The following is a 23705-nucleotide window of genomic DNA, read 5'->3' on the forward strand; positions in this document are numbered from 1 at the left end:
TCCGCTCTCCGGCCCGAGCGCGGCCGCCCTGGCTCCCCGCGGCGCTGCCTGCGGGGTCCCGGCCGGAAGCTGCAGTGCGAGCGCGGAGCTGCCCCGCCGCCGCCTCCTCCGCGCCCCTCTCGGCAGCAGCAGGAGGGCGCCCGGCCAGCCAGGAAATTCCACATTGGTTCCCCTGATCCCGGGCCAGGCTCTGGGGGACGCGGAGCCGCCGCCTCCTGCCCGCCCCGGGGCCTCCCCGCCCTGTGCCCGGCCGGGCTGCGGCTCCTCGTCCGGCCACGGCCCCGTCCCCGTCCGATCCCTTCTCCCCCTAGGGCTCAGGGGCAGAGCGAGGAGCGCGACCGCCCCCATCCCCGGCCCCGCGGGCGTTTGTTATTGTAGGGTCGCTTGGGAGGAGCGAGGCAGTTCCTTGGGTGCCGCGATTCCTAGCGGGTCAGGAGGGCACGGTCCGACCACGCTGGTGTCCGGGGTTTGCCCGGCGCCGTCCCCAGCCTCTCCGAAGCGTGTTAGGGAGCGAGACGGGGAGGCTGCCGGTCCGTGGCTGCGGAGGGGAAGGCTCTCGCAGCAGCGGCGTGGGGAAGAGACAGGGATGGGAGCGGAGATGGTCTGTCAGGTTAGCGGTAGCCCGTCCCGCAGGGGTGGGAAAGCAGGGGCAGCCGGGACCCTATAGTAAACGGAGAGCCCATGGAGAGGTTCAGTTCAGAGAGGGGGATGATGCGCTTTGTCCAGGCAATTAGGCTGGAGAACAGACTTGGGAGGTCACTGCCAGCCGCAGATCGAGGGAGGGCGGCAAGGCGACATGCAAATGAGCTGTCCTCATTAACTGCATATCTATGAGAGACGGTGAATCGCACGAGAGCCAGCCAACGCTTTTCAGACATCGAAGCCAAGCCACACACAGGGGGACTGTACCCTGGAGAGCAGACCCTTAACGTGACAAAGGGCAAACACACTCCTTGGATGTCTAAGCAGGGTCCACACTTCAAAAAAGGATGTTGAAAAATTGGAAAGGGATCATGGAATCATAGAATATTAGGGTTGGAGGGGACCTCAGGAGGTATCTAGTCCAACCCCCTGCTCAAAGCAGGACCAGTCCCCAACTAAAAGAGTTCGAAAAGAGCCTCCCAGGCTGGCAAACCTGCCTGATAGTGAGAGATGAAAGTTCAGGGAAGGGACCGTTCTGATGATCATCTAGTCTGACCTCCTCTAAAACGCAGGCCACAGAACTTCCTCACAATAATTCCCAGAGCAGAGCTTTTAGAAAAAACAGCCTGTCTTGATTTAAAATCATCAGCAAGGGAAAAGTCACCAAACCTTGATAAATTGTTCCAATGGTTAATTATTCTCACCTTTCAAAACGCATGCCTTGTTTCCAGCCTGTCTAGCTTCAACTTCGAATGATTGGATCATGTTATAACTTTCCCAGGTCCATTGAAGAGCCCACCATTAAACATTTGTTCCCCAGCTCCGAACTTACAGACCGTGATCCCGTCATCACTTAACAGAGTTTGACGGCACCTTAAAGACTAACAGATTTATTTGGGTATAAGCTTTCGTGGGTAAAAAGCCCACTTCTTCAGATGCGTGGAGTCAAAATTACAGATGCAGGTCTTATATAATGACACATGAAGTCCTACTTACAGACAGTGATCCAGTCATCACCGAATGTTCTCTTCATTAAGCTAAATAGATGGAGCTTTCTGAGCCTCTCACTATACGTCACGTTTTCTAATCATTTAATCATTCTTGTGGCTCTTCTCCGAACCCCTCTGATGTATTAATAGCCTTCTTAAAATGTGGACACCAGAACTGGGCACAGGATTCCAGCAGTGGTCACACCAGTGCCAAATACAGAGGGAAATTAATCTCTCTGCTCCTGCTGGATCTGCTTAGTTTAGCCAAGAGAAGGTGACTTGGGCACCGTCTACCCATACCAACGTGGGGAATACAGTTCTGATACCAGACTGCCATTTAATCGAGCAGAAAAGGGCACAGTGAGATCCAATGGTTGGAAGCTGAAGCTAGAGAAATTGAGATTAGAAATAAGAGGCATGTTTTTCAGAGTGAGGGTCATTAACAATTGGCAATCCGGAAGGAAGTTGTTCCATTACCTGAACTCTTTAACTCAAGACTGGAAGTCTTTCTAAGAGATCTGTCATAGTTCTGATAGAGGTGATTGGCTTGATGCAAACATTATTGGGTGAATTTTCTGGCCTGTGCTATAGCTATACAAGTCAGAAGAGACAATCATAATGATTCCTTCTGGCCTTCAGAGCAATTAATCTTGTCTACCCTAGGGGGGGAAAAACGTGAGTTTTCAAGCACCTGTTCAAATTTTAGGTTTAACGAGGGGTTCCTTTGACCAGCTAAAGTGCTAACAGAATAGTTTGCCTTGTCTGCGTTAGAATTTTAACACGTGTTAGCTAACACATGTTAAAACACACCTTTTCCCCTAGGTCTGACATGGCTAACCAGACCTTAGTCACTGTGAGGCAGCAGTAGTTTTTTGAGCAAGCAAGGGAGGAAAAAGAACATCCCCCAGTAGCTGCAGTCACAGGCAGAGTAGTCAGTATTCTTAATGACATTTGGATGCTTGAAAAGAATATTGGGTCATGTTGAGCTTGGTAGTCAGTGAAGACTTGGGTGGAAATCCTGGATGAACTGAACTCATATTGACTTCAGTGGGGCCAGGTTTTACTCCCAATGTTTGTCATCAGGTAAATACAATATATAGTAGCTAAGTCATTTTCCAAGTAGTGCAATGTAGTTGTATTTGTTGAAATAAATAGGCAGAAAAACTAGAGTTTTACTACAAGCTCCAAATGTGTTATTTAACTGTGTGAGTAGAGCACAAATGGAAGAAACAGGGATCGTCTGTAATGTGGCAGCCCAGACTTCAGAGGAGCAAACCCTGCTGGTGGTGGTGTCACTTGACACATGGACATGGAAAGCTCCAGGCCAGCATCCCTTCCTACTTGTTTGCCTTTTGCAGGGTTTGTTGAATGCATCACCATTTGGCTGCCAGTCTTGGAGGCATCACTTCACCTTTTTGGTCTGATTGTTGGCCGTGGCTGGCATGGACATTTGCCTTGGTGCTCTGTAGTGCAATGCTGACACTACCTCATGCAAAGGTGCCTCCAGAATGCTGAGGGAGATGGTAAATTCTATGTTGTAAAACATGAAGGAGAATATTTGCATCTCCTGGAGTGTTTTGACCTTTGGCCTCTTCCGCAGTATCCCAACGATGGGGATAACGGTGCTGGCATGCTGATCAACCCATCGACTGCCCGTGAATGTGTGGGCCTTCGACATGATGTTCCAGACAGATCATGTTTTGGCTGAACATTGTTCTTTTTGCAATTGTGCTCCAACAGTTATGAATTGCAGGAGCCTCACTAGATTTACTAATAACTAATTTTAGCTGCTGACTTGGGCATAGACCAAAACTGGGGCCCTACAGAAAACAGAGTGCCTGAGCTCCAGGAAAATCATCTGCTCTTTGCTTTAGCTCCATCAAAGCCCAAATCCAAAAATCCATTGAGATCATCAGCTCCTAAAGTGCGCAGCTCAGGCAATATCTTCTCTGCTGTGTCTCTGCAAGGCGTATCATTGCTTTCTGTTAACTGGAACAAGTTCTCTCTGAGTATATTGTGGTGCAAGTATCTAAATCAAAATGATTATGCATTTCTTTTCTCCACACTGTCTTTTGTTTCATCCACAGTAACACTCAGAAACTTTGAATTGCTGATTTGTTTCATATGGGTATCTGCTATTTCTAGACTAATGTACTCAGTTGGCTGATTTTAACTCAGGAAGATGTTAAAGAAAAAATACTAAAGTTAGACGTTCTTAAATCAGCGAGTCAAAATAACTTGCATCTAAGAGTTTTAAAACAGCTGGCTGAGGTGTTCATTGGACTGTTAATGTTGATTTTCAATAACTCCTGGAGCACTGGGGATGTTCCAGAAAACTGGAAGAAAAGTAATGTTGTGCCAATATTTCAAAAGCCTAAATGGGTTGACCTGGGTAACTCTAGGTCTGTCAGCCTGATATCTATCCCGGGCAAAATAATGGAGCAAATGATAAATTTGGTTGATAAAAGTAATAATGTTTGTAATATACTTAGATTTCTGTAAGGCATTTAACTGGGTATTGTACAACATTTTGATTAAAAAACTAGAATAACACAAAAATAACATGGACACGTATTAAAAAACTAATGGACAGGTCTCAAGGTGTAATTGCAGTTGGAGAATTATCATCAAGTGGGTGTATTTCTAGTGAGGTCCTGCAGGGTTCAGTCCTTGGCCCTACACTGCTTAACATTTTTATCAATCACCTGGAAGAAAACATAAAATCATAATTGATCATGTTTGCAGATGACAGAACAAAGAATGTAGGCCGTACTTACTGAATGGGGGATTCCATCCTGGGAAGCAGTGCGTTTGAAAAGACTTGGGGGTTATGGTGGATAATTAGCTGAACATGAGGTCCCACTGCAATGCTGTGCCTAAACATGGTAATATGATCCTCAGTTGTATAAATGGGAATTTCAGGTAGAAAAAGAGAGGTTATTTTACCTCTGGATTTGGCACTGCTGTGACTGCTACTAGAAAACTGTGTCCAGTTCTGGTGCCCACACTTGAAAATGGAGGTTGATAAATTGGAGAGGGTTCAGAGAAGAGCCATGAGAATGATCAAAGGGTTAGAAAATCTGCTTTATATTGATAGACTCAAAGGGCTCAAACTATTTAGCTTAATAAAGAGAAACTTAAGGAATGACTTGGGCATACCTAGACAGTGCTTTAGTCCAGAGGTTCTCAACTTTTTTCTTTCTGAGTCCCCCTAACATGCTATAAAAACTCCATGGCCCACTGGGCTCAGGGCCCCAGGCTTCAACCCCATGCAGTGGGGCTTCAGGTTTCTGCCCTGGGGATAGGCACCGAAAAAAATTAGCTGGTTCTTAGCCCCCACCTGGCAGCCAGCTCCTTGCTTCCCCCTAGCACCTCTCGCCTGCCAGCAGCCCCACTGATCAACTATTCCCCCTCCCTCCCAGCACCTCCTGCCTGCTGCAATCAGCTGTTCCATGGCATGCAGGAGGCGCTGGGAGAGAGGGGGAGGAGCGAGGACAGGGTGTGCTGGGGGGAGGGTACGGAAAGAGGCAGGGAAGAGGTAAGGCAGAGGTGGGGTGGGGCCTGGGGGAAGGAGTGGGGCTGGGTGGAGTGGGGGTGAGGCTGGGGTGGAGGGGGTGTCGAGCACCCCTCGAGTAGAGAGGAAGTCGGTGCCTATGGCCCTGAGCCCCCAGCAAGTCTAATGCTGGCCTTGCTTGGCAGGCCTCCTGAAACCTCCTCGTGGCTGCCCCAGACCCCTGAGTGGCTGAGAACCATGGCTTTAGTCCATATCAGAGGTGTGTAAATTTTAATTTGCACTAGTGTATTGCACACTTACTGGTCTGTACGAACTCTGCTGGTGTGCATGAAAAGTTCCCCAGTGTAGATTAATGTAGGATTGTTTGAAATGGGACTACATCGATGTGCATGTTTGGTCACACTCTATAAGTACCCATATAGGGAACAAATATTTGATAATGGGCTCTTCAATCAGACAAAGGTAGAACAAGATCCAATGGCTGGAAGTTGAAGGTAGACAAATTCAGGTTGAAAATATGGCACACATTTTTAACAGTGAGGGTAATTAACCATTGGAACAATTTACCCAGAGTTGTGGTGGGTGACTGGCCATTTTAAAATCAAGATTGGATGGTTTTCTAATGGGTACATTGTAGTTCGAGGAGGAGTTATTTCCAGGTGGTTCTCTGGCCTGTTATGCAGGTCAGACTAGATGATCACAATGGTCTCTTCTGGCCTCTGAATCTCTGAATAGCTTTGTTTGTGTGCTGTTCATCTTTGGGACCAAGACATCCCAAGCCCTTGTTGCCAATTTCAACAAACACCCCGATAAACCTCAGGCAGGATTCCGTCATTCTGAACAGAATCACTCTCTAAGACATGACTGTCATCTGTGACCACTAAACAAGGCCCCACAGCATTCAAGAGAAATGATTCCCAGATCGGCTCAGACCCAATGTCCATCTAGCCCAGTCTCCTGTTCAGCACCATCTGCTTCAGAGGAAGGTGCAAGAGCCTGCAGTTATGGGCTAACCTGTCCACAGGGAAAGTTTCTCCTTAGGAGATACAGTGAAAAAGCTATTTGCTTAGATGTAGGTGACTAGAGGCACTTGCTAGAGTGCACTGCAAGTGAGCTCTTTTCTCAACAGGGAAAGTTTCTCCTTAACTCTTGTCAGTGAGAAGCTGTTTCCTTCCTTGAAGCTTGATGGCATCTATCCCTTCTCAAACTCTTGTTTATAGAAAATATTTATCAGTAGCAATGCCCAGTACTTTTTTGAATCCTGCTGAACTTTAGGACTCAATGATATCTTGTGGCAATGACTTCCACAGGCTAATTGTGCACTGCACAAACAGGACCATTTAAAATATGCTGACTTTCAATTTGATGTAGTGCCCTCTTGTTCTTAGGTAGATGACAGAGTGAATAGAAACACTTAATCTACTTTCTCTGTACCAGTCACAAACCCACTGCTGCTTAATGCTGATGGCTCCATTAGCTTCAACACATTTGCAGAGATTTCCCCCTTAATTTTTATACCTTATATCATAGCAGGCATTAAGGTGTCCAGACAGAGCTCTCAGGGTCAGTGCTATCCTGAGCAGAAGTCAGTGCTGTGTTTGCTTCATTCCAGGCGTGTGCTGCAACCCAAATGCTCCAGGATTTTACATGAGCAACGGACTGTGGGTAAGTAAATTTAGGCCTGATCATGCCACTCTGCTGGCCAATTCTTGACTGGCTTCCTGATGGTCCAAACTTGTCTGTATTCCAAAGCTAGATTTTAGAAAGCAGTTTAGTTTTGTAGCTGCTTTTATAACACCCATGTTGCGTCCTCCCTGAAGACCATGAAATCCCTGTTTACTCCCTGTTCCTTTGGGGGCTGTAATGCAGGAGTCACCAGGTGATGCTGTTACACATAAAGTTGTGCATTCTTTTCCCCAGTGTGTGAGTGCTGGTCAGTCATTGAAGAAATGATGTGTTAATGTTAGTTGTGTGTTTGGGGAGCTGAGGCAGGCAGCAAGGGAGTGTGCTCTCTGCCTTAATCCTTCTAGCTAGAGTCACTTCTGGAGGTAGATTAGCTCCCTGTGAACCGGGCACTGATGTTGGGCTGAGATTCGTGAAAGAAGGGAGTAGATGTGAGTCATTTGTGACCATCTCTGTTCCAAGACTGGTGTCTATAGCATTAAATAAACAAGTTGTCCTAAGAATATACCCAGATGCTGAGTCCCTGATTTCTGCTCCAATGGGAAGCTGCCCTGCCCTGCCCCTTGCTTCTGCTCAGCAAGAGAGAATGAACTTATGTCTCTCACAGCGTGCCCCTGTATCTGGTTGCCTTTCTGCTGTCCTGTTTCCAGTACAGAGTTTTCCTTATTGCCTGTTCTTTGAGCAGCCCCTTTAGAAGTCCCCCTGGCTGCTTCCTCTCCATTGCATTCTTGTCATGCAAAGGGCTTACTTCTGGAGTCCTTTTCAGGGGACTTCTTGCATTCCCTGCCTTCTTTCTATGACACTCGGCATGCAGGGCTGAAAGCTCCTGCTGCCATGAAAATCAATGGGGCTTTTCACTGACTCTTAGGGCAGCAGAATCACGTGCCTCTCATTCACCAGCCTGTGTCCCCATCCCTTCCAGTGCCAGTGGCTGGGATCATCGGTGCTGTGATTCTCAGGCAGTGTCTTGCTGTCAGCAAAAGGCAGCTGCTCAGCCGTTTCTCCTCTGGCTGGGAAGTTTTATTTTTTGGATCATTTTATTTTCTGCACTGGAAGGCAAACTCCCTTGGGCCGTGGCTGGCTGTATATGTGACCCAGCATTTACTGGGTCCTTAGACCCCTAAGAATGTGGGATCCAGGGAGTCTCAACTCCAGGAACTTTAACCCAGAAATGGCCTGTCTCGCTGTCCCCTGGACCTGGGCTCTGTGGCAAGCAGCCACTGGAGTTTGCTCTTCTTTTCTCTTTGTGATTCTCCCCTAGGATGACCAAACAGCAAGTGTGAAAGATCAGGATGTGGGGGTGTGGGTGGGGGAGTAATAGAAGCCTATATAAGAAAAAGCCCCAAATATCAGAACTGTCCCTATAAAATCAGGACATCTGGTCACCCTATTCTCCCCTGACCCTTTCATTTTCATAGAATCATAGAATCTCAGGGTTGGCAGGGACCTCAGGAGGTATCTAGTCCAACCCCCTGCTCAAAGCAGGACCCAACCCCAACAAGCTGGATCTCCCTAGTTTTCAGTCTTTTCCAATTTAGCACCACGCCCCCACTTCCCTGTCAGGAGAATGGGACCCTGGCAAGATTTACATCCAGTTATAACCTGCCACCAGCTTTCACTGCACCCACAGAGCACGCTTACCGCAGACAGCACTAAGAGGCAGCACCAGCACCTCCTGGGAGTATTTCTGTCTTAAAGAGTTTGAAAAGAAGCTGTGATTTGCTTGGTTCCTCACCACACCCTAGTTACCAATCACCCCAGCCCAGGGCCATGAATACAGCAACCCTGTGTTCATTGCTCAGTAGATATTTACACGAAGAGGCAGGTTAATATCTACGTTGGTTACTGAGGGCTCAGGGTAGGCTTGACCTGGTGCATCCCTCCCCACAGGCTCCGGAGTACATTAGGGCTGCATGGAGTCGGTACGTTATCCGATACTTGCAGAGCAGAGGTTCCCACAGTTGTATGAACGGACCTTAGCCAGAGAGAGCACTGCCCCTCTGGCTAGTCCTCAGTATGGCCCACTGGCTAGACCACTAGCTAGTCCCTGGCAGTTGACACTGGCTAATTGCTGAGAGTTTGGAGAAGCCATGGGGATGCCGTGTTGAGGAGGAGGGGGGGGGGATTTATGGTCCCTGGGGTGACGACTTGGATTCATGCCTGAGTGAGTCTGGATGGGTTCACCCAGCTGAGACCCACCCTCATACCCACTCTGTTCTCCTCAGGTGACATGCCAAACCTTGCTGCAGATCTCCATTCCCAGGACAGAAACACAGACACTTAACCACCCCCCGACCAGGCCAGAGTCCAGGATCTTGGGCGGGAGAACTGGCAGAGGATGGGCAGGGGTGATGTGCCAGTGCTGCCAGCAGGTCTGTGTTGAGGGAGGAAGGCAGGGCTGAGGGTAGGTTCCCAGTACAGAAGGCCTGGGCCCAGCAGGCAGCTCTGGGGCTGGTGCAGCCCCCCACAGCATAGCCCCAGCTCGCTGCCAGCAGGCATGAAGGATGCGCCAGATCTGTACCAGGCACGTAGCACTGCCTCCCCCTGGTGGCCATGCAGCTGAGCTGCAGGATGAGGCAAAGCTGATGGTCCTGTGTCAGCCTGCACACAAGTCTTGTGAGTCTGGAAGTACAAATGGACCAGGGCTTTAAGCCCTCCTGCTTCAGGGCACGAGCCAGACATTAGCTGGAGGTGGGCCCAGGCACCTCTTAGTGCCACCTGACAAGGGGCTCCGAGGGGTCACAGGGGTATCTTGGTGCTGGCAGGTGATGGGAGATCTCACGTAAGAGCTGGGGTGGGGGTCACACTATCATAGTGGAAGACATGCAAGCCTGATTTGTGAGGAGTGATCTATATACACTGAAAATTATGGTTAGAAGGCCAGTTTCAGCTGAGGTGAAAACCAGGTTTTCAGTGAGCCAACCTAAGAATGGTCAGACCAAAGATCCATTTAGCCCAGTATCCTGTCTTCCAACAGTGGCCAATGCCAGGTGCCCCAGAGGGAATGAACAGGCAGGTAAACAAGTGATCCATCCTCTGTCACCCGTTCCCAGCTTCTGGTAAACAGACATATAGAGCTTGCTTATTATAGAAACTTCTCTTACCTTTTGAGACTTAAGATTGTAACTCCGGTGTGTGTATGTTTGCCTGCTTTAATCTTGTACATAAGCTTTATTAATTGGGAAAAGGAAATGAGAGTTCAGATGGATTACAGGATTAGCAACGAGCATTGTCTTTGGTGTGAGATCTAAGGAGTGATTGACCTGTGTTAAGTGACTGATCCTTTAGGACTGGGAATAACCTGAATATTTCTCTGATTCTTGGTGTAAGGGACCATCTATCACAAAGGTAAGCTCACCTGGGTAGCCAGATAGACTGGAATACCCAAAGAGGACTGTCTGTGACTCCATGTTTAGCTGTTATAGGGCCTGAGGAGTTTACACTTGATAACTGGTGGGTGAAATCCATGTACAGAATTCACAACCAATTTGGTGTTTGTGCCCTGGTTCCGAACAGTCTGCCCTGAGGTTGGTACGCATGCTCTTGAGTCACTGCAGGCAGTTTGACAGTGTATGGTCGCAATAGGTGGCTACATATTGGTCCAAGAGTTTACACTTGATAACTGGTGGGTGAAATCCACGTATAGAATTCACAACCAATTTGGTCTTTGTGCTCTGGTTCCGAACAGTCTGCCCTGAGGTGGCTACTCACACTCTTGAGTCACTGCAGACAGTTTGACAGTGTATGGTCCCGATAGGTGGCTACATATTGGTCCAAGAGGTCCCAGAACATGTTGTTAAAGTGCTAGAAGGTTGCCAGGGTGTTCATAAGATCAGACAGCATCACTAAGTTCTCAAAGTGATCGTAATGGATTTGGAAGGTGGTCTTCCATTCATCCCCTGCCCAGATGTGCACCAAGCTACAACTATCCCCCCAAAGGTCCATTTTCGTAGATAGCCAAGAAGACCTTACATGGTCTAGCAGTTTAGGGATCAGAGGTAAGGGGTACATATGTAGGGTGGCGGGCTCTGGTTTAGACATTGCGTAGATTTGACCATAAAAGGCCTGGGCCCCAGACCGCAAATTTATGGGGCAGTTGTAGTCCCGGTGCGGGAGTAGGGTAGCTGCATTATTTTTTCACAAAAACATCCCTAGTTTTGCTATTGACAGGTAGATCAAGGGTCAATCCTGAACATGGACCCACCTGACCCCTCACCAGTGCCTGGGATTTCCTTGAGATGAGCATTGCCTCACGCTAGAATGGTCTATCCAGGTCCAAAGACCTACAGCCGGCTGTGAGCAAACAGACTTGCTGGCAAAATTTGTAGGGGAAGCTGATCTTTTGTTACCACCAGACGACCTGGGGGTTGTAGAGAGCCAGAAACAAGACGCTCAGTATCAGTGGGAAATGCAGGTAAAGGATTGCACTGAATCCCAATGTCGCTCGGTGTCCTTGGATGGTGACTTCCAGGGATGCAGTCTCTTCCTCCATCAGACCTGGGGACAGGAGTGACCAGACTATCATCTCTAGGAGGTCCAGGGTAGATTTCAGCCATTTGGGGATTTCCACAGCTTGAGCTGTACTGGTGTCTATAAAGTTATCATCAGCATCAGAATCAACAAGGGCCCAGTGTGGACCTATCTGTTGAGACTCACCCTGAATGCGTAACTGTATCCGTATTTGAAAGTATGCCGAGGACCTATGTGGCCCAGGGCACGTTCCAGTCACATCTCTCCGGGCTAGTGTTTGCAAAGGGCAGGCAGCCAGTTGGGGCTGGGCTCACTGCCACAAAAACAAAGGTTATTACACCATCATTGCGCCTCCTCCTTGGTGGTCAGATGCCACTGAGCCAGACTGACCCGCCTGGGCTCGGGGGTCTGGTCTGCGGATGATGGGGCTGGGGTATTGACAGGGCAGCTGCGATACCCTTTTTTCTCCTCCCTTCACTCACACAACTGGCTGTCAATACAAGTTGATGAAGGCATCCAGACTTGTAGGTGTTTCTGCCCGGACCTGCTCGTCCTTGGTCTCTTCCTGGAGCTTGCCTTGAAACGGATAAAGCCGAGCTGTCCCATTCCATTCTGTGTCAGCAGTGAGCCATTGGAGAGGTGAGGTGTACGAAGTAGCCCGGCCCGGCCAGATCCTCCACAGGGTGGCTTCGGCTGAGTAGCACTGAAGAATTGAGAAGGCTTGCAGGGAAGTGTTCCAACCCTACACCACTGAGGTATTTTGTTCCAAGAGGGGAAGGCCAATCCAACACTTCCACTTTTGCCTGCTCTGTGGAATAGGTCTGGGGTGGAGCAGGAAAAATAGGTGGCATTGACTGAGGAACCCTCTGAATTTTTGGTTGCTTCTATCAAAATGCTCAAGCAGGGGGTACCTGGGACCTTGTTTGGGAAGCAGGGCCACAACCCATGCCTGGTTGCAGTGTTTTCTTTGGGCAAGTGGGCCACTTGTTCCCGAAGGGGCTGATTCTCATCCAAAAACTGCATCACCTGAGCTCACTGTGCATGATTTTCTGCCTGGAGATGGTCAACCTGCTCCTGTGGTCCTAGTGTCCCTTGGCGTGTGCTGGGGGCGGTAAGCCTGCTGCTTCCAGTCCCTCACTGAGGCCATTTCCACAGAGCGAGTTAGGAGTACAAACTTTCACAACTGGGGCGTGGGTGGTCAGGCATTGTGACTGGACCAGTGACGGCCAAGAACAGTGTCAAAGGGCAGAGCTTGAGTCAGGAACCAAGGGTCAGAGCCAAGGCTCAGAGCTGGGGTCAGTTGTCCAAGGGCAAGCTGGCAGGCAGATCTGTAGCTACAGCTGGCGGAGGAGTCTATTTTATTGCACAGACACCTCCGGGAACCCCTCCTGGGCTTAAATAGGGAGCCTGGACCAACAAGGAGCCATGAGAGAAGCTGTCAGTTTGGCCATCTGGGGTGGTACTTTCTGTGGTAGGTATGTCCATAGGGTCTATGTGCTAATGCTGCTGGGTAACAGCATGGAGGCACCGGCCATCCCGCACCCTGTCCATCTGGGTTGTGGTCTCTGCAGAACCTCACACCCTGGCATCCTTCACCTAGGAGGTAAATGGACAGCATGAAAGAGGGCTGTTGGCCAGGCCTGGCTGAAACCACTGGAGAGAACTTTGGGTGAGAAAAGCTTCCTTAGACAGGAGGGTCAAAAACCTGGTAGTTACGTTTAGGCTCCAGAAAGAGTGTTATTGTGCTTTATATGTAACCATCCGTTTCCAATGTTCTGACTCACTCTAGACTGTTCTTTGCTAATATTCTTGTTTTCACCCTTGTGTGTTTAGCAGAGCTGGGTTCTGAGGCCCAGTTAAGAAGCTGGTGTGTTGGGAACAGCGGTCCTGGTAACTCAGTGTTCAGGAGAGCAGGGGCTGGATACAACAGGGAACATTTGAAGGACTTGGGGTCTTTCTAGCACTCGCTGTACAGAGAGAGAGAGGCCTGAGAGCCAGTCCTTGTGCTACCAGAGGCTGGTGGTTTCAGGGAGCTAATCCACAGCAGGGCCAGACAAGACGTCCTCACAGGAAGGGCAGGGGTCTCACAACCTTGGGTACCCCTGGGAGTATCACCAATGGGTACAGTGAGAAACTTCCCTGGGGCAGTTAGTCCACCATTATCCACTGCAGGGTTCTGGCCACTGTTGCAAAGAGGCCCTGGGCAAGATGTACCATGGGTCTCTGGCAGTTCTTGGGCTCCTCCAAGGGGCAGAGCTGTATTTCCTACATGCCATGTTATACCTATTACGGACAATATTCCAGTCTTTGCTTTAAGGCAGGTGCACCGGTGCCCCAGAGGAATGTAGTCTGGAGTATGCCTGCACTGCCACGCATGGGGATGGCACAGGGCTATGCCAATGTGGGCAGAAAATAGGGGATCCTGGACTCATCCTTGTTTCATGTCACAAAGGAACAAGAGGCCTCTTGCCTGCACTTCTAGAATTTACTATATTGGATAAGCTCCATCTCGCCCAGGGATACATCACGCAGCACATGGGATGGGCAGTGCTCAAGGCAGGGCTCCTGCCTGAGGATAAAAGAAACGTGATTCAGCTGCCTAATCCACTGTTTCCAGTCCATCTTGTGCACTGAACAGGCCGGGTTTGGCAGGAACATCATCTGTGAGCATAGAATTAAGGACTGTATCACAATGCATCCGCACCAGAGAGCGGAACAAAGGCTGCATGGACATAACTGACATTTCCTGCTTCTTCAGCACTTCATTGTGCAGCCTTAATGGGCTTTTAACAATTTTTACATGGTATTATTAGAGCATTAATTAAGCATAATGACTGGTGGTTGAGATACAGAGTATCCTTTAGAAAGAGCTATGTGCTAATTCAGTTCAAACTAGATAGAAGGATAAACAAAAATAGATCTGGGACTAGGGTTTTTGACTTCTCAAGGGCTAACTTTAAAGAGTTAAGGAAATTAGTTAGGGAAGTGGATTGGACTCAAGAACTTGTGGATCTAAAGGCGGAGGAGGCCTGGATTTACTTTAAGTCGCAGCTGCAGAAACTATCGGAAGCCTGCATCTCAAGAAAAGGGAAAAAAACCATAGGCAGGAGTTGTAGACCGAGCTGGATGAGCAAGCATCTCAGAGAGGTGATTAAAAAAAAGCAGAAAGCCTACAAGGAGTGGAAGAAAGGTGGGATTAGCATGGGAAGCTACCTTAGTGAGGTCAGAACATGTAGGGATAAAGTGAGGAAGGCTAAAAGCCAAAAAAAAGGAGGAGAAGGATGAGGATGGCAGAGGAAGTGAAAACAGACAAGTAGGAAGATTAGAGTAATATATAGTAAAAAAGGAGAAAAAATTCAGCTCTCAGCAACGAGTATGGGAATAGGTAGGTAAGGGGATAACAGGCAGCCAATATAAAATAAGTAGTTTGGCTCCAGTTTTAATTAAGGCTATGTCGTATAGGCATGCTTAAACCGGATTGCAATGGGAGGTATGATGGAATGGTGACAGGAAGCGTGCGTATTCTGGAGTATCTTGATGGGTGTCTTGGACGCCAAACTGTGAACTGCGAAGTATGCGGTAGAGCATGTTCCTCAGCATGAGGCGAATGCGCTCTTTTGACGACATGGACTATCGAAGAAGAGTTCAATCAGGAGTGTTCAGTTTGAAACCTGAATGCCGGGGGAGATCTGTTTGGAAGGTGAGCATTCCAGTACATCTTAGCGAGCAATGCTAGTGGCTAGCGGCATTAGAGTGAGCGTGACATTGGGTCTAACAACCATAGTTCTATTTCAGGAAAAGCATGGAGAGGACAAAGGGATACTCTTGGCGCTCTTCAACTCGATTTGCGGACATGCTCGTTCATGATGTTCCTGATCTATTGACATGTGTAGTGTCTTTTAATGGTTGGAAAATTTGTGATGAAAAGTATTTTAAGGACAAAGAGGTGCAGATGGAGGGGACAAATGAACATGTACTAAGGTTAATCGTGCAAACAACATGACTTCCTGCTTACAGAAGGTGACAATGGATCGAGCAAAGAAATGCGTAGAGATAATTTCCTGATTGTCAGTACGGCATTGACAGTGTTACGGGGAATTGTAGTAATATTTTTGGAAAGCTGGGATTGAATATGAAAATTGTAAGGTGATAAGAATGGTTAATAGGGGAGATCCAATGCGATTGAAGGTGAAGCTGATAAGGCTGGAAGAGGTTACTAGTGAAGTTCCCAAGATAGTTTTGGGACAATCTTTTGTAACTTTTTGTACTAGTTACGATTGGAAAAGAGCGGGCGAATATCTAATAAAGTTGCGGATGATACAAGCTGGGGGTATTGCTAATACGTGAGAGGAACCGGAGTACATTACAGGAAGATTGGATGACCTGTAAAACGGAGTAAAGTAATCGGTGATTTAATAGTGAAAAGTGCAAAGGTCAAATGCACTTAGGGATTAAGATAAGAAATTCTTGATATATCGTTGTGACACAGTCATTGGAAACTAAAAGAGGAGAATGAACGTGGAGTATTTATTGATTGAAGAGTGACTATGAGTGCGCAATGCGATAATGGAGTAAAAAGCAAATGCGGTTTTTAGGAGTATACAGGTGAGGGTATATTCCAGCAAAGATAAGAGGTGTTAGTAATATTGTATAGAAGGCAGGTTGGACATCACCTGGAATAGTGTGCAGTTTGGTCTGCATGTTTAAGGAGGATGAATTCAACCGGAAAGTTAGGAGTAAGGCTACTAGGATGAATAAGAGGAATGGAAAACTTTGCCTTATGAAAGAGAGAATCAAGAGCTGGGTTGTTTAGCCTGCCGAAAAGAAGGCGAGGGGGGATATCGCTTGCTCTATATAAATAAGTATCAGGGGATTGAACATTAGGGAGAGAGGAATTTATTTAAGGTTAGTAATAATGTAGACACAAGGTAAATGGTAAATAACTGGACATTAGAGTTTAGACTTGAATCAGACCGAAAGTTTCTAACCATTAGAAAGGATGAAGTTCTGTAGAGCCTTCCGAGGGAAGTATGGGGGAAAAAGACTAAGTTGATAAGGTTTAGAAGGATGGTAAATGATAGGATAGTGTTAATTTGGGATTGATTGATTATACAAGTCTCAGATAATCTGCTAGGGTCTGTGAATGGGATGGTGAATGGGATGGGATCTGAGTTTCGCAAGAGGTTCTTCTGAGTGCTTGGCTGGTGAGTCTTGCCCACATAGATGCTCAGGGTTGCTGATCGCGCTATTGGGGTCGGGAAGGAATTTTCCTCCAGGGCAAATTGGCAGAGGCCCTGGAGGTTTTTCGCCCTCCTCTGCAGCGTGGGGCATGGGTCACTTGCTGGTGGACTCTCTCTGCAGCTTGAGGTCTTCAAACCACAATTTGAAGACTTCAATAACTCGGACATAGGTTAGGGGGTGTTACAGAAGTAGATGGGTAGGGTTCTGTGGCCTGCGTTGTGCAGGAGGTCAGCTTAGATAATCACATTGGTCCCTTCTGACCTATGAGTCTATGAGTCTATAAGAGACAGCCAGTCTTGATGTAAAAAGACTCCAGGTGATGAAGAATCCACTACATCACTTGGTAAGTTGCTGCAATGGCTAATTATTCTCAGTTAAAAATTTGTGACTTAGTTCTAGGCTTGGCAGAATTTGATGGTTTAAACATGTCATTGGACAATGTTGATATTTATTTTAAAGAATTTTTATGACCAATTTAATTGTTGACAGTTGTGGTGAATTATTGGAGGGGTCAGACAATTGTTTCATGACAGAAGCCCTTTTGTATTTCAGAAAAGAACAGCTTTGTAAACCATTGAAACACCCATTGTCAGCATCATGTCACAGTCTACAAAGTAAATACCCTTAAGTCAAATCATAACCGTTTTCAATATTCATTCACCAGCCCATTTGCAACAAGCCTGACCCAGAAGTCTAAATTACTGGGTTTTGACTCTGATGAGTTCTCAAGCAGCATTACCCTCCCCCCACCTCACTTTGCCTGTCTGTAAATTCTTATTATTGATGCAAATATCTTTTCACCCATTTGTGTGTACAGTAAAATTGACATTTACCGATCTCAAAACCTTCAAATCAACCAGTACCTATTTCCAGTCTGAATGTTTTATCTTTAAATTCCAGCCCTTGAACCTTGGCCTGCCTTGGTTTGCTAACTTAAATATCTCTGTTATCAGAGATCTTCTCACAGAGATACTTAAGCCCGCCATCAAGTCATATCTCACCCTTCTCTTGAACAAACTAAATAGTTTGAACTTTAGTTTCCTGGGGGAAGGCAGGTTTTCCAGACTTCAAGTCATTTGTGTGGCTCTTATCTGAACACTTTCCAATTTTTCAACCTCCTTTTTTGAAATGTGGCCATCAGAACTGGATGTATTCTCCTAAAACTGTCTCACTCATGCCATATACAGAAGTAATCCCATCTCCTTACTCCTGCTTGATGTTCCTCTGCTAAACATCCAAGGATCACAGGAGGTCTCCTATACACTGCAGTGCAATGGGAGCACGCTTAGTTGGTTTCCACCAGAACATTTAACTTCTTCTCAATGTCCCTACTTTCCAGGAGACAGCTCTGTATCCTGTAATTGTCACCTATATTCTTGGTTCCTAGATGTATGACTTTGCATTGGGCTGCATTAAACCACATTTGTTTGTGCCAAGGTTAGTGGGTGATTCAGGGTTTAAACAGTAAAATCCTGGATTGGTCTGTTTCCTTCTGCAAACCTTGTGGACATCAGTCACTCAGGGGAGGAAGGTGGGTCCAAGTGGGTTTTTTCCACTCGAGGGTTAATAAAGGTGACTCCCTCTTCTAGGTGGAGCAGTCGTGTGTTTCTGTGTTCTGAGCTGCATGTGAGTAGTAGCATAAAGAGTGTCTTCCCTACAAAGAAGCCCCATGGCAGTGAGTCTGAGAACCTGGGTGCTATCAATGGTTCATTGTTAAACTGGGAGGGTGTACTTAGTGGGGTCCCGCCGGGTTCAGTGCTGGGTTTAGTACTATTCACTACTTTCATTAATGATTTGGATAAGGGAGAGAAGAGTATGTTTATAAAATGTGCAGATGACACAAAGCTGGGAGGGGTTGGAGACAGCTTGGAGGGCACAATTAGAATTCAAAATGACCGTGACCAGTTGGAGAATTGGTCTGAAATCAGCAAGGTGAAATTTAATAAAGACCAGTACAAAGATCTTGACTTAAGATGGAAAAATCAAATGCACAGCTACAAAGTGGGAATAACTGGCATGGTATAGTACTGCTGGAAATAATCTGGGGGTTATAGTGGATCATGAATTGAATACAAGTCAATAGTGTGATGCAACTGCTCAGCAGGCTGATATTGTGGGGGGTATTAACAGGAGCATTGTATGGAAGATGGGGGAGTAATTGTCCCACTGTACTTGAGCTCAGCTGGAGTACTGTGTCTAATTCTGGACACCACACTTTAGGGAAGATGTGGGCAAAGTGGAGAGCATCCAGAAAGCAACAAAACTGATAAAAGGTTTTGAAACCTCACCTATGAGGGAAGGTTTAAAAAAGCCCCAGTAACAACTGGATATGTTTAGTCAAAAGAAAAGACTGGGTGGGGGGAAGACCTGATAAACGTCTTCAGTTATGTTAAGGTCTGTTATAAAGATGACTGTGATCAATTGTTCTCCGTGTTCACTGAAGATAAGACAAGAAGTAATGGGCTTAACTGCAGCAAGGGAGATTTTAGGTTAGAGAGCAGAGAAAACTTTAACCAGAAGGGTAGTTAAACTCTGGTGTAGGCTTCCAAAAGAGGCTGTGGAATCCCAGTCATTGGAGGTTTTAAAAAACAGATTGGACAAACACCTGTTAGACCCTCCTTATGTTACTTGGTCCTGCTCAATGTTGGGGCTGGACTTGATGACCTCTTGAGGTCCTTTCCACCCCTACATTTCTACGATTCTATAAGGGAAGACATGATTATAATTTAGAAGTACCTACACAGAGAACAAATATTTAATAATGGGCTCTTCAGTCTAGCAGAAGATACAACATGATACAATCGCTGGAAGTTGAAGGTAGACAAATTCAGGCAGGAAATGAAGTGTGACTTGTTAAGGGTTAAATATAATTAACAATTGGAACACTGTTTACCAAGGGTTGTGGTGGATTCTCCATCACTGGCCATTTTAAAAATCAAGATTGGATGTTTTTCTTGAAAAGATCTGCTCCAGGAATTATTGTGGGGGCAGGGCTCTGGCCTGCATGAGGCAGGAGGTCAGACTAGATGATGAAAGATCCCTGCTGATCTTAAAATCTATGAAGAACACAGGCCAGACATGGTGTTGCTCCTGTCACCAGTTCAGGGAGCTCTTCACGTGCAAGGGGACCACGACCTATCTGTCCAAGCTGTCCCTAGTCAGAGAACAGGCAGTTCTCAATCAACCTTGGAAGAAGCGGAGGTGTAACCTTGCACGATTGATCCCAAAGGTACATGCTACCCTACTGCCAAGGAGTTGAAGACAGCTCCTTAGTGATGTCTGAGGGCTTCCCTGAATCATCCCTACCAGTCCCAACAGTCACAAATCTGTTTGAAAGAAGGTACGTGCCAGCTGTCCCTGAGTCCATATATGCCCCTATAAATGGTATTCCTTGCACTGGTATTAATGTGGGTTTCTTTACATTCAGCTACAGGCCCAACTCTCAGAACAGAGCCTTCTTACTGGATGACAACTCCACTTGGAAAGAGCAGACTTTGAGAAGCCAGTTGCTGAGGTACAAGTAAGCCACCACTACCACTCGAACCTTCGAGAGCACTCTTGGGGCTGAAAACAGACCAACAGAAAATCACTTGCTCCTAGCTGGAGGAGTGTCCAGCTCTTGCCTTAGCAGAAGACCATGAGAGGGGCCGGGAATGGGCGCGAAAGGGAGCGGCAAAAACTGGATGGCATAGCCTGATATTACAGCCACCACAATCCATGGTCTATGGTGATCCGCTTCCAGGCCTGATGAAAATGGACATGGCAGTCCCCAGAGGGAGTGAGGGTGCAACTGTAAAATCAGAGGAATGGAAGGAATTGAACCTTCATCCAACCCACCAAAGCTGCTGTTTAGATGACACCTGGGTGCTTGTGGAGAGTAGCTGGATGGCTCTCTTCCTCTGAAATCTGTCTTTTTCTGGGGAGTTCCCTGGGTCTTTGGTGCCCTGAGAACTGAGCAGGGCATGATCTCTGGACAGTCTGGGACCTACTAAAATGCTTCTTGCTTGTAGGCATATAAACATCCAATGAATGTAAGATAGCTCTGGTGTCCTTAAGCATGTACAGGGAGTCATTTGTGGTCTCTGAGAAGAGTTTATGACCATCAAAGGGGAGGTCACCTATTGTGTCTTGAACCTCTATTAGAAACCCCAAAAGTTGGTGTCATGCCTTCCTGAGCATAACTACCACCGTGGAGATAGTCCTGGCAGCCGTATCCGCAACAGCTAAGGATGCTTGGAGAGCTGGTCTGGTCAGCAGTTGACCCTCCGCAACACTAGACTGGAATGGTTCCCTACAGTCACATGGCAGATGTTTAATAAAGGCTGTAAAAGTCTTGTAATGACCGGTAGTTACGTTCATTTGGCCATGGCCACCTGATAGCGTGTGATGCAGAACTGCAAGACTGGGGATGTGTAAGAAAAGACTGGATCTCTGGACAAAGTCTGATCCTTGCCATGAGGTAGCCCTTGAAAAATGCTGCCTAGCCCCCTCATTTGCAGCATCCACCATGAGGCAGTTAGGTCGGTGATGGGAAAAAGAAGTCCAAGTCCTTAAGGGTGCATAATATACTTGTTGCCCTTTTGCATGTTGGTGGCACGGCCTCTGCCATGCGGTCTGAGCTGGATCCAGGAGAGCCTCATTAACAGGTGGTGCCACTCTGGAGGGTGTTGGAGTGCAAAACATCAAGCAGCCTGTGCTGCTAGTCTTTGACATCCTCCAGCGGGAGCTGTAGTGCACTCGCTACCCTTCTAATGAGACCCTGAAATTGTCAGCGATGGAAAGAGGGGGAAGCATGAGTGCCTCATCCAGTGGCGAGAACAAAATGGGACTTTCAGGGGTGACTTCCTCATTTGCCCTTCAACATCTCCTGCCTTGGAAGGGCAGAGGAAGGATGTGGAACCTGTCTCCCTAAGGGACAGTACCAGTAGTTTACTGGATTGTTGCAGCTAAGCAGCCCATGGGTCCCAGTATAGTCATTGTAGGGGTCCATAAGGGAGCAGAAGTTGTATACAGGGCTGGTTCCACCACACCTGATGAGCTGCAGAGTCCTCACTGTGAGAGGGCAGGTTCCTACAGGGCGAAGTAGGAGAACCTCAAGCAGAACCTGAGGAGAACAACAGTCTTCTTTTTTTCCCCCTCAACATCTTCCTATGGGGGAACAGCCACTGAGGACGGAGGAGAAACCTCTTTCAAGGAGTGGTCACTTAGACACTGAGATCTTGGTACCATGAGATGCTCAGTACCTGACAGCAACTGGGACTCTGGTTCATCCAACACTGACCAATCCATCAAGTATCAGAACTGTGGTACCGGAAAGGACCCTGGTACTGACACCAGACCTGAGGTTGCTGTGGCTGGAGCTGCTGGTGCTAATAATGAGCATACCACAGGCTTTGCAGATGTCAAATACCGCTGCTTGCTTGGTACAGAGGGTCCAGGCACCCCCAGCTGAGCTTGCATCAGTAGTTATGACTGCTGTGTCACAGCACCAATGGCTGAGCAGGAGGCTTCAGTGCATAGGGAGGTAAGTGTGGGCTGAATGGGCACCGGTAGCTAGAACGTTCCGATAAGGGTTTTAGGGGCACGCGCACATGCACACCCATTGGGATGCTACTCGAAGAAGGGGGAGCATTTGAGCGGAGGGGAAGAGAGTTCAGGAGGAAATTGCTGTGAAGAGCCCAGGGCAGTGGATTAGGGGAAAAACTCAGACAGCAGGGGGTTTTTTGCAAGTAGGGGAGGAGCATCAGCAATTTGTGCAGTTAGTGAGGGAGGGGCTGGAGAAGTGCTCAGGGTGGAGCAGTTTAGGACGATGTTTGTGGCTGGCTGTGGGTTAGGGAGAGGGCTATCTTTGGAAGTGTTTGAGTTTTGGGTGAGGCCCCTGGTAGATCAGGGAGCACACGCAAGGACAGAGCAGGACAATACTTGATGTTTCGGTTCAGTGGCCAAAACAAAAGCAAATGGGTTGTTTTTTTTGTTTGTTTCAGTTTTTCCATCTCAAAATGAAAAATTCCAGGTTCAGGTCACATGAAACACTGACCAGGGATTCAAATCAACATTTTAAAACAAAACATTGATTCAAACTGACATTTCAATAAAAAATGTCATCGAAAAACATTGTTTGGAAAATGTCAATTCAAACTGAAACCTCAAAACTGGTCATTTAAAAAAAATGTCAAACCAAACCCAACCATGACTTTTCCAAACACATTCCAGGTGAAACTATTGGCTGAATCTGACAGAGATTAGTGAGTAGGCGCAGTGCCCCACCTCCCCCATGAACTTTTTGGGGCACATTTACTATTCACCAAATTTTGCCCCTCTCTACTCCAGCAGGAACTTTGTGCAACACCTGCTGATTCATGATCAGAACCCTTAGGGTTCACAATAGTGTGAATCACAAATCAGGCCCTTCAAAATCCAGAGATTTTAAAAGTGTCAGGCTCTGTACATTGACCTTCTGGTGTTTCCATCCCAGCCTGTAGGAGCCACTCCCGCTTTTTCCCCCCAAGCAGCAGGGCTGGAAACTGACCCTTATTTTAAAGGCTGGCTGAGATTCTCCTAGATTCATAGGAGTTGAGGAGCTGGGGTTTCACTGAATTCATCACAGATCATGAGACTCTCACTAACACCCTGAGACACAACCTTTCACTCTTGTCTCTCTCACCAACAAAAGTTGGTCCAATGAAAGGTATTAACTCCCCTGACCCCATCTCTCTGATGTCTTGAGACTGACATGGCTACAACGCTGATGATAGCCTGAGTCAGCCACACTAGACAGCAATTATAGGTGAGGCATTGACAGTGGGGAACACCATGGGAGGGATGTAAGCGGGCTCTCGGCTTCAAGGTGAGAACCAGTTGCAGGGAGGAGTGGTTTTGTGATCACCAGGGGAAGCAAGCCCTTGCCCAAGGACTTTGCTTGAAGACTTGTGTGCTAAGCAGAGGAGGAGCAAGAGGTGAGAGGAGCAAGGAATCTTATGGGCAGGGAGAGAATCACCAGGTGCAGGGGGAGGATAGACCCCAGCCTCACGCCATGGCCACAGACTCCCACCCCAGGTGAGTACCCACAGCCTGGGGAGGGTGGGTAGTGTAGCTACAGCCTCCCCAGCCCCAGGAGGCCTGGCCCGAGCCAGGGCCATCACACAGGAGCTGCAGAGTAGGAAGGG

At 47.5% G+C, this 23705-nt stretch overlaps 1 protein-coding gene across 1 annotated transcript in view; it reads right to left on the reverse strand.

The window, feature by feature from the left end:
• Positions 1 to 4232: 4232 nt before the first annotated feature.
• The window catches only part of PRODH (proline dehydrogenase 1), a 52912-nt gene continuing 33439 nt past the window's right edge, over positions 4233 to 23705 (reverse strand). The window contains exon 14 of the mRNA XM_032768291.2: positions 4233 to 4336. Coding sequence (XP_032624182.1) covers positions 4329 to 4336 — 8 coding nt within the window. The 3' untranslated portion in view covers positions 4233 to 4328. The remainder of the gene's footprint in view (positions 4337 to 23705) is intronic.

The sequence above is a fragment of the Chelonoidis abingdonii genome, chromosome 22 (genome assembly GCF_003597395.2).
Source record: "Chelonoidis abingdonii isolate Lonesome George chromosome 22, CheloAbing_2.0, whole genome shotgun sequence".
Classification (NCBI taxonomy): domain Eukaryota; kingdom Metazoa; phylum Chordata; order Testudines; family Testudinidae; genus Chelonoidis; species Chelonoidis abingdonii.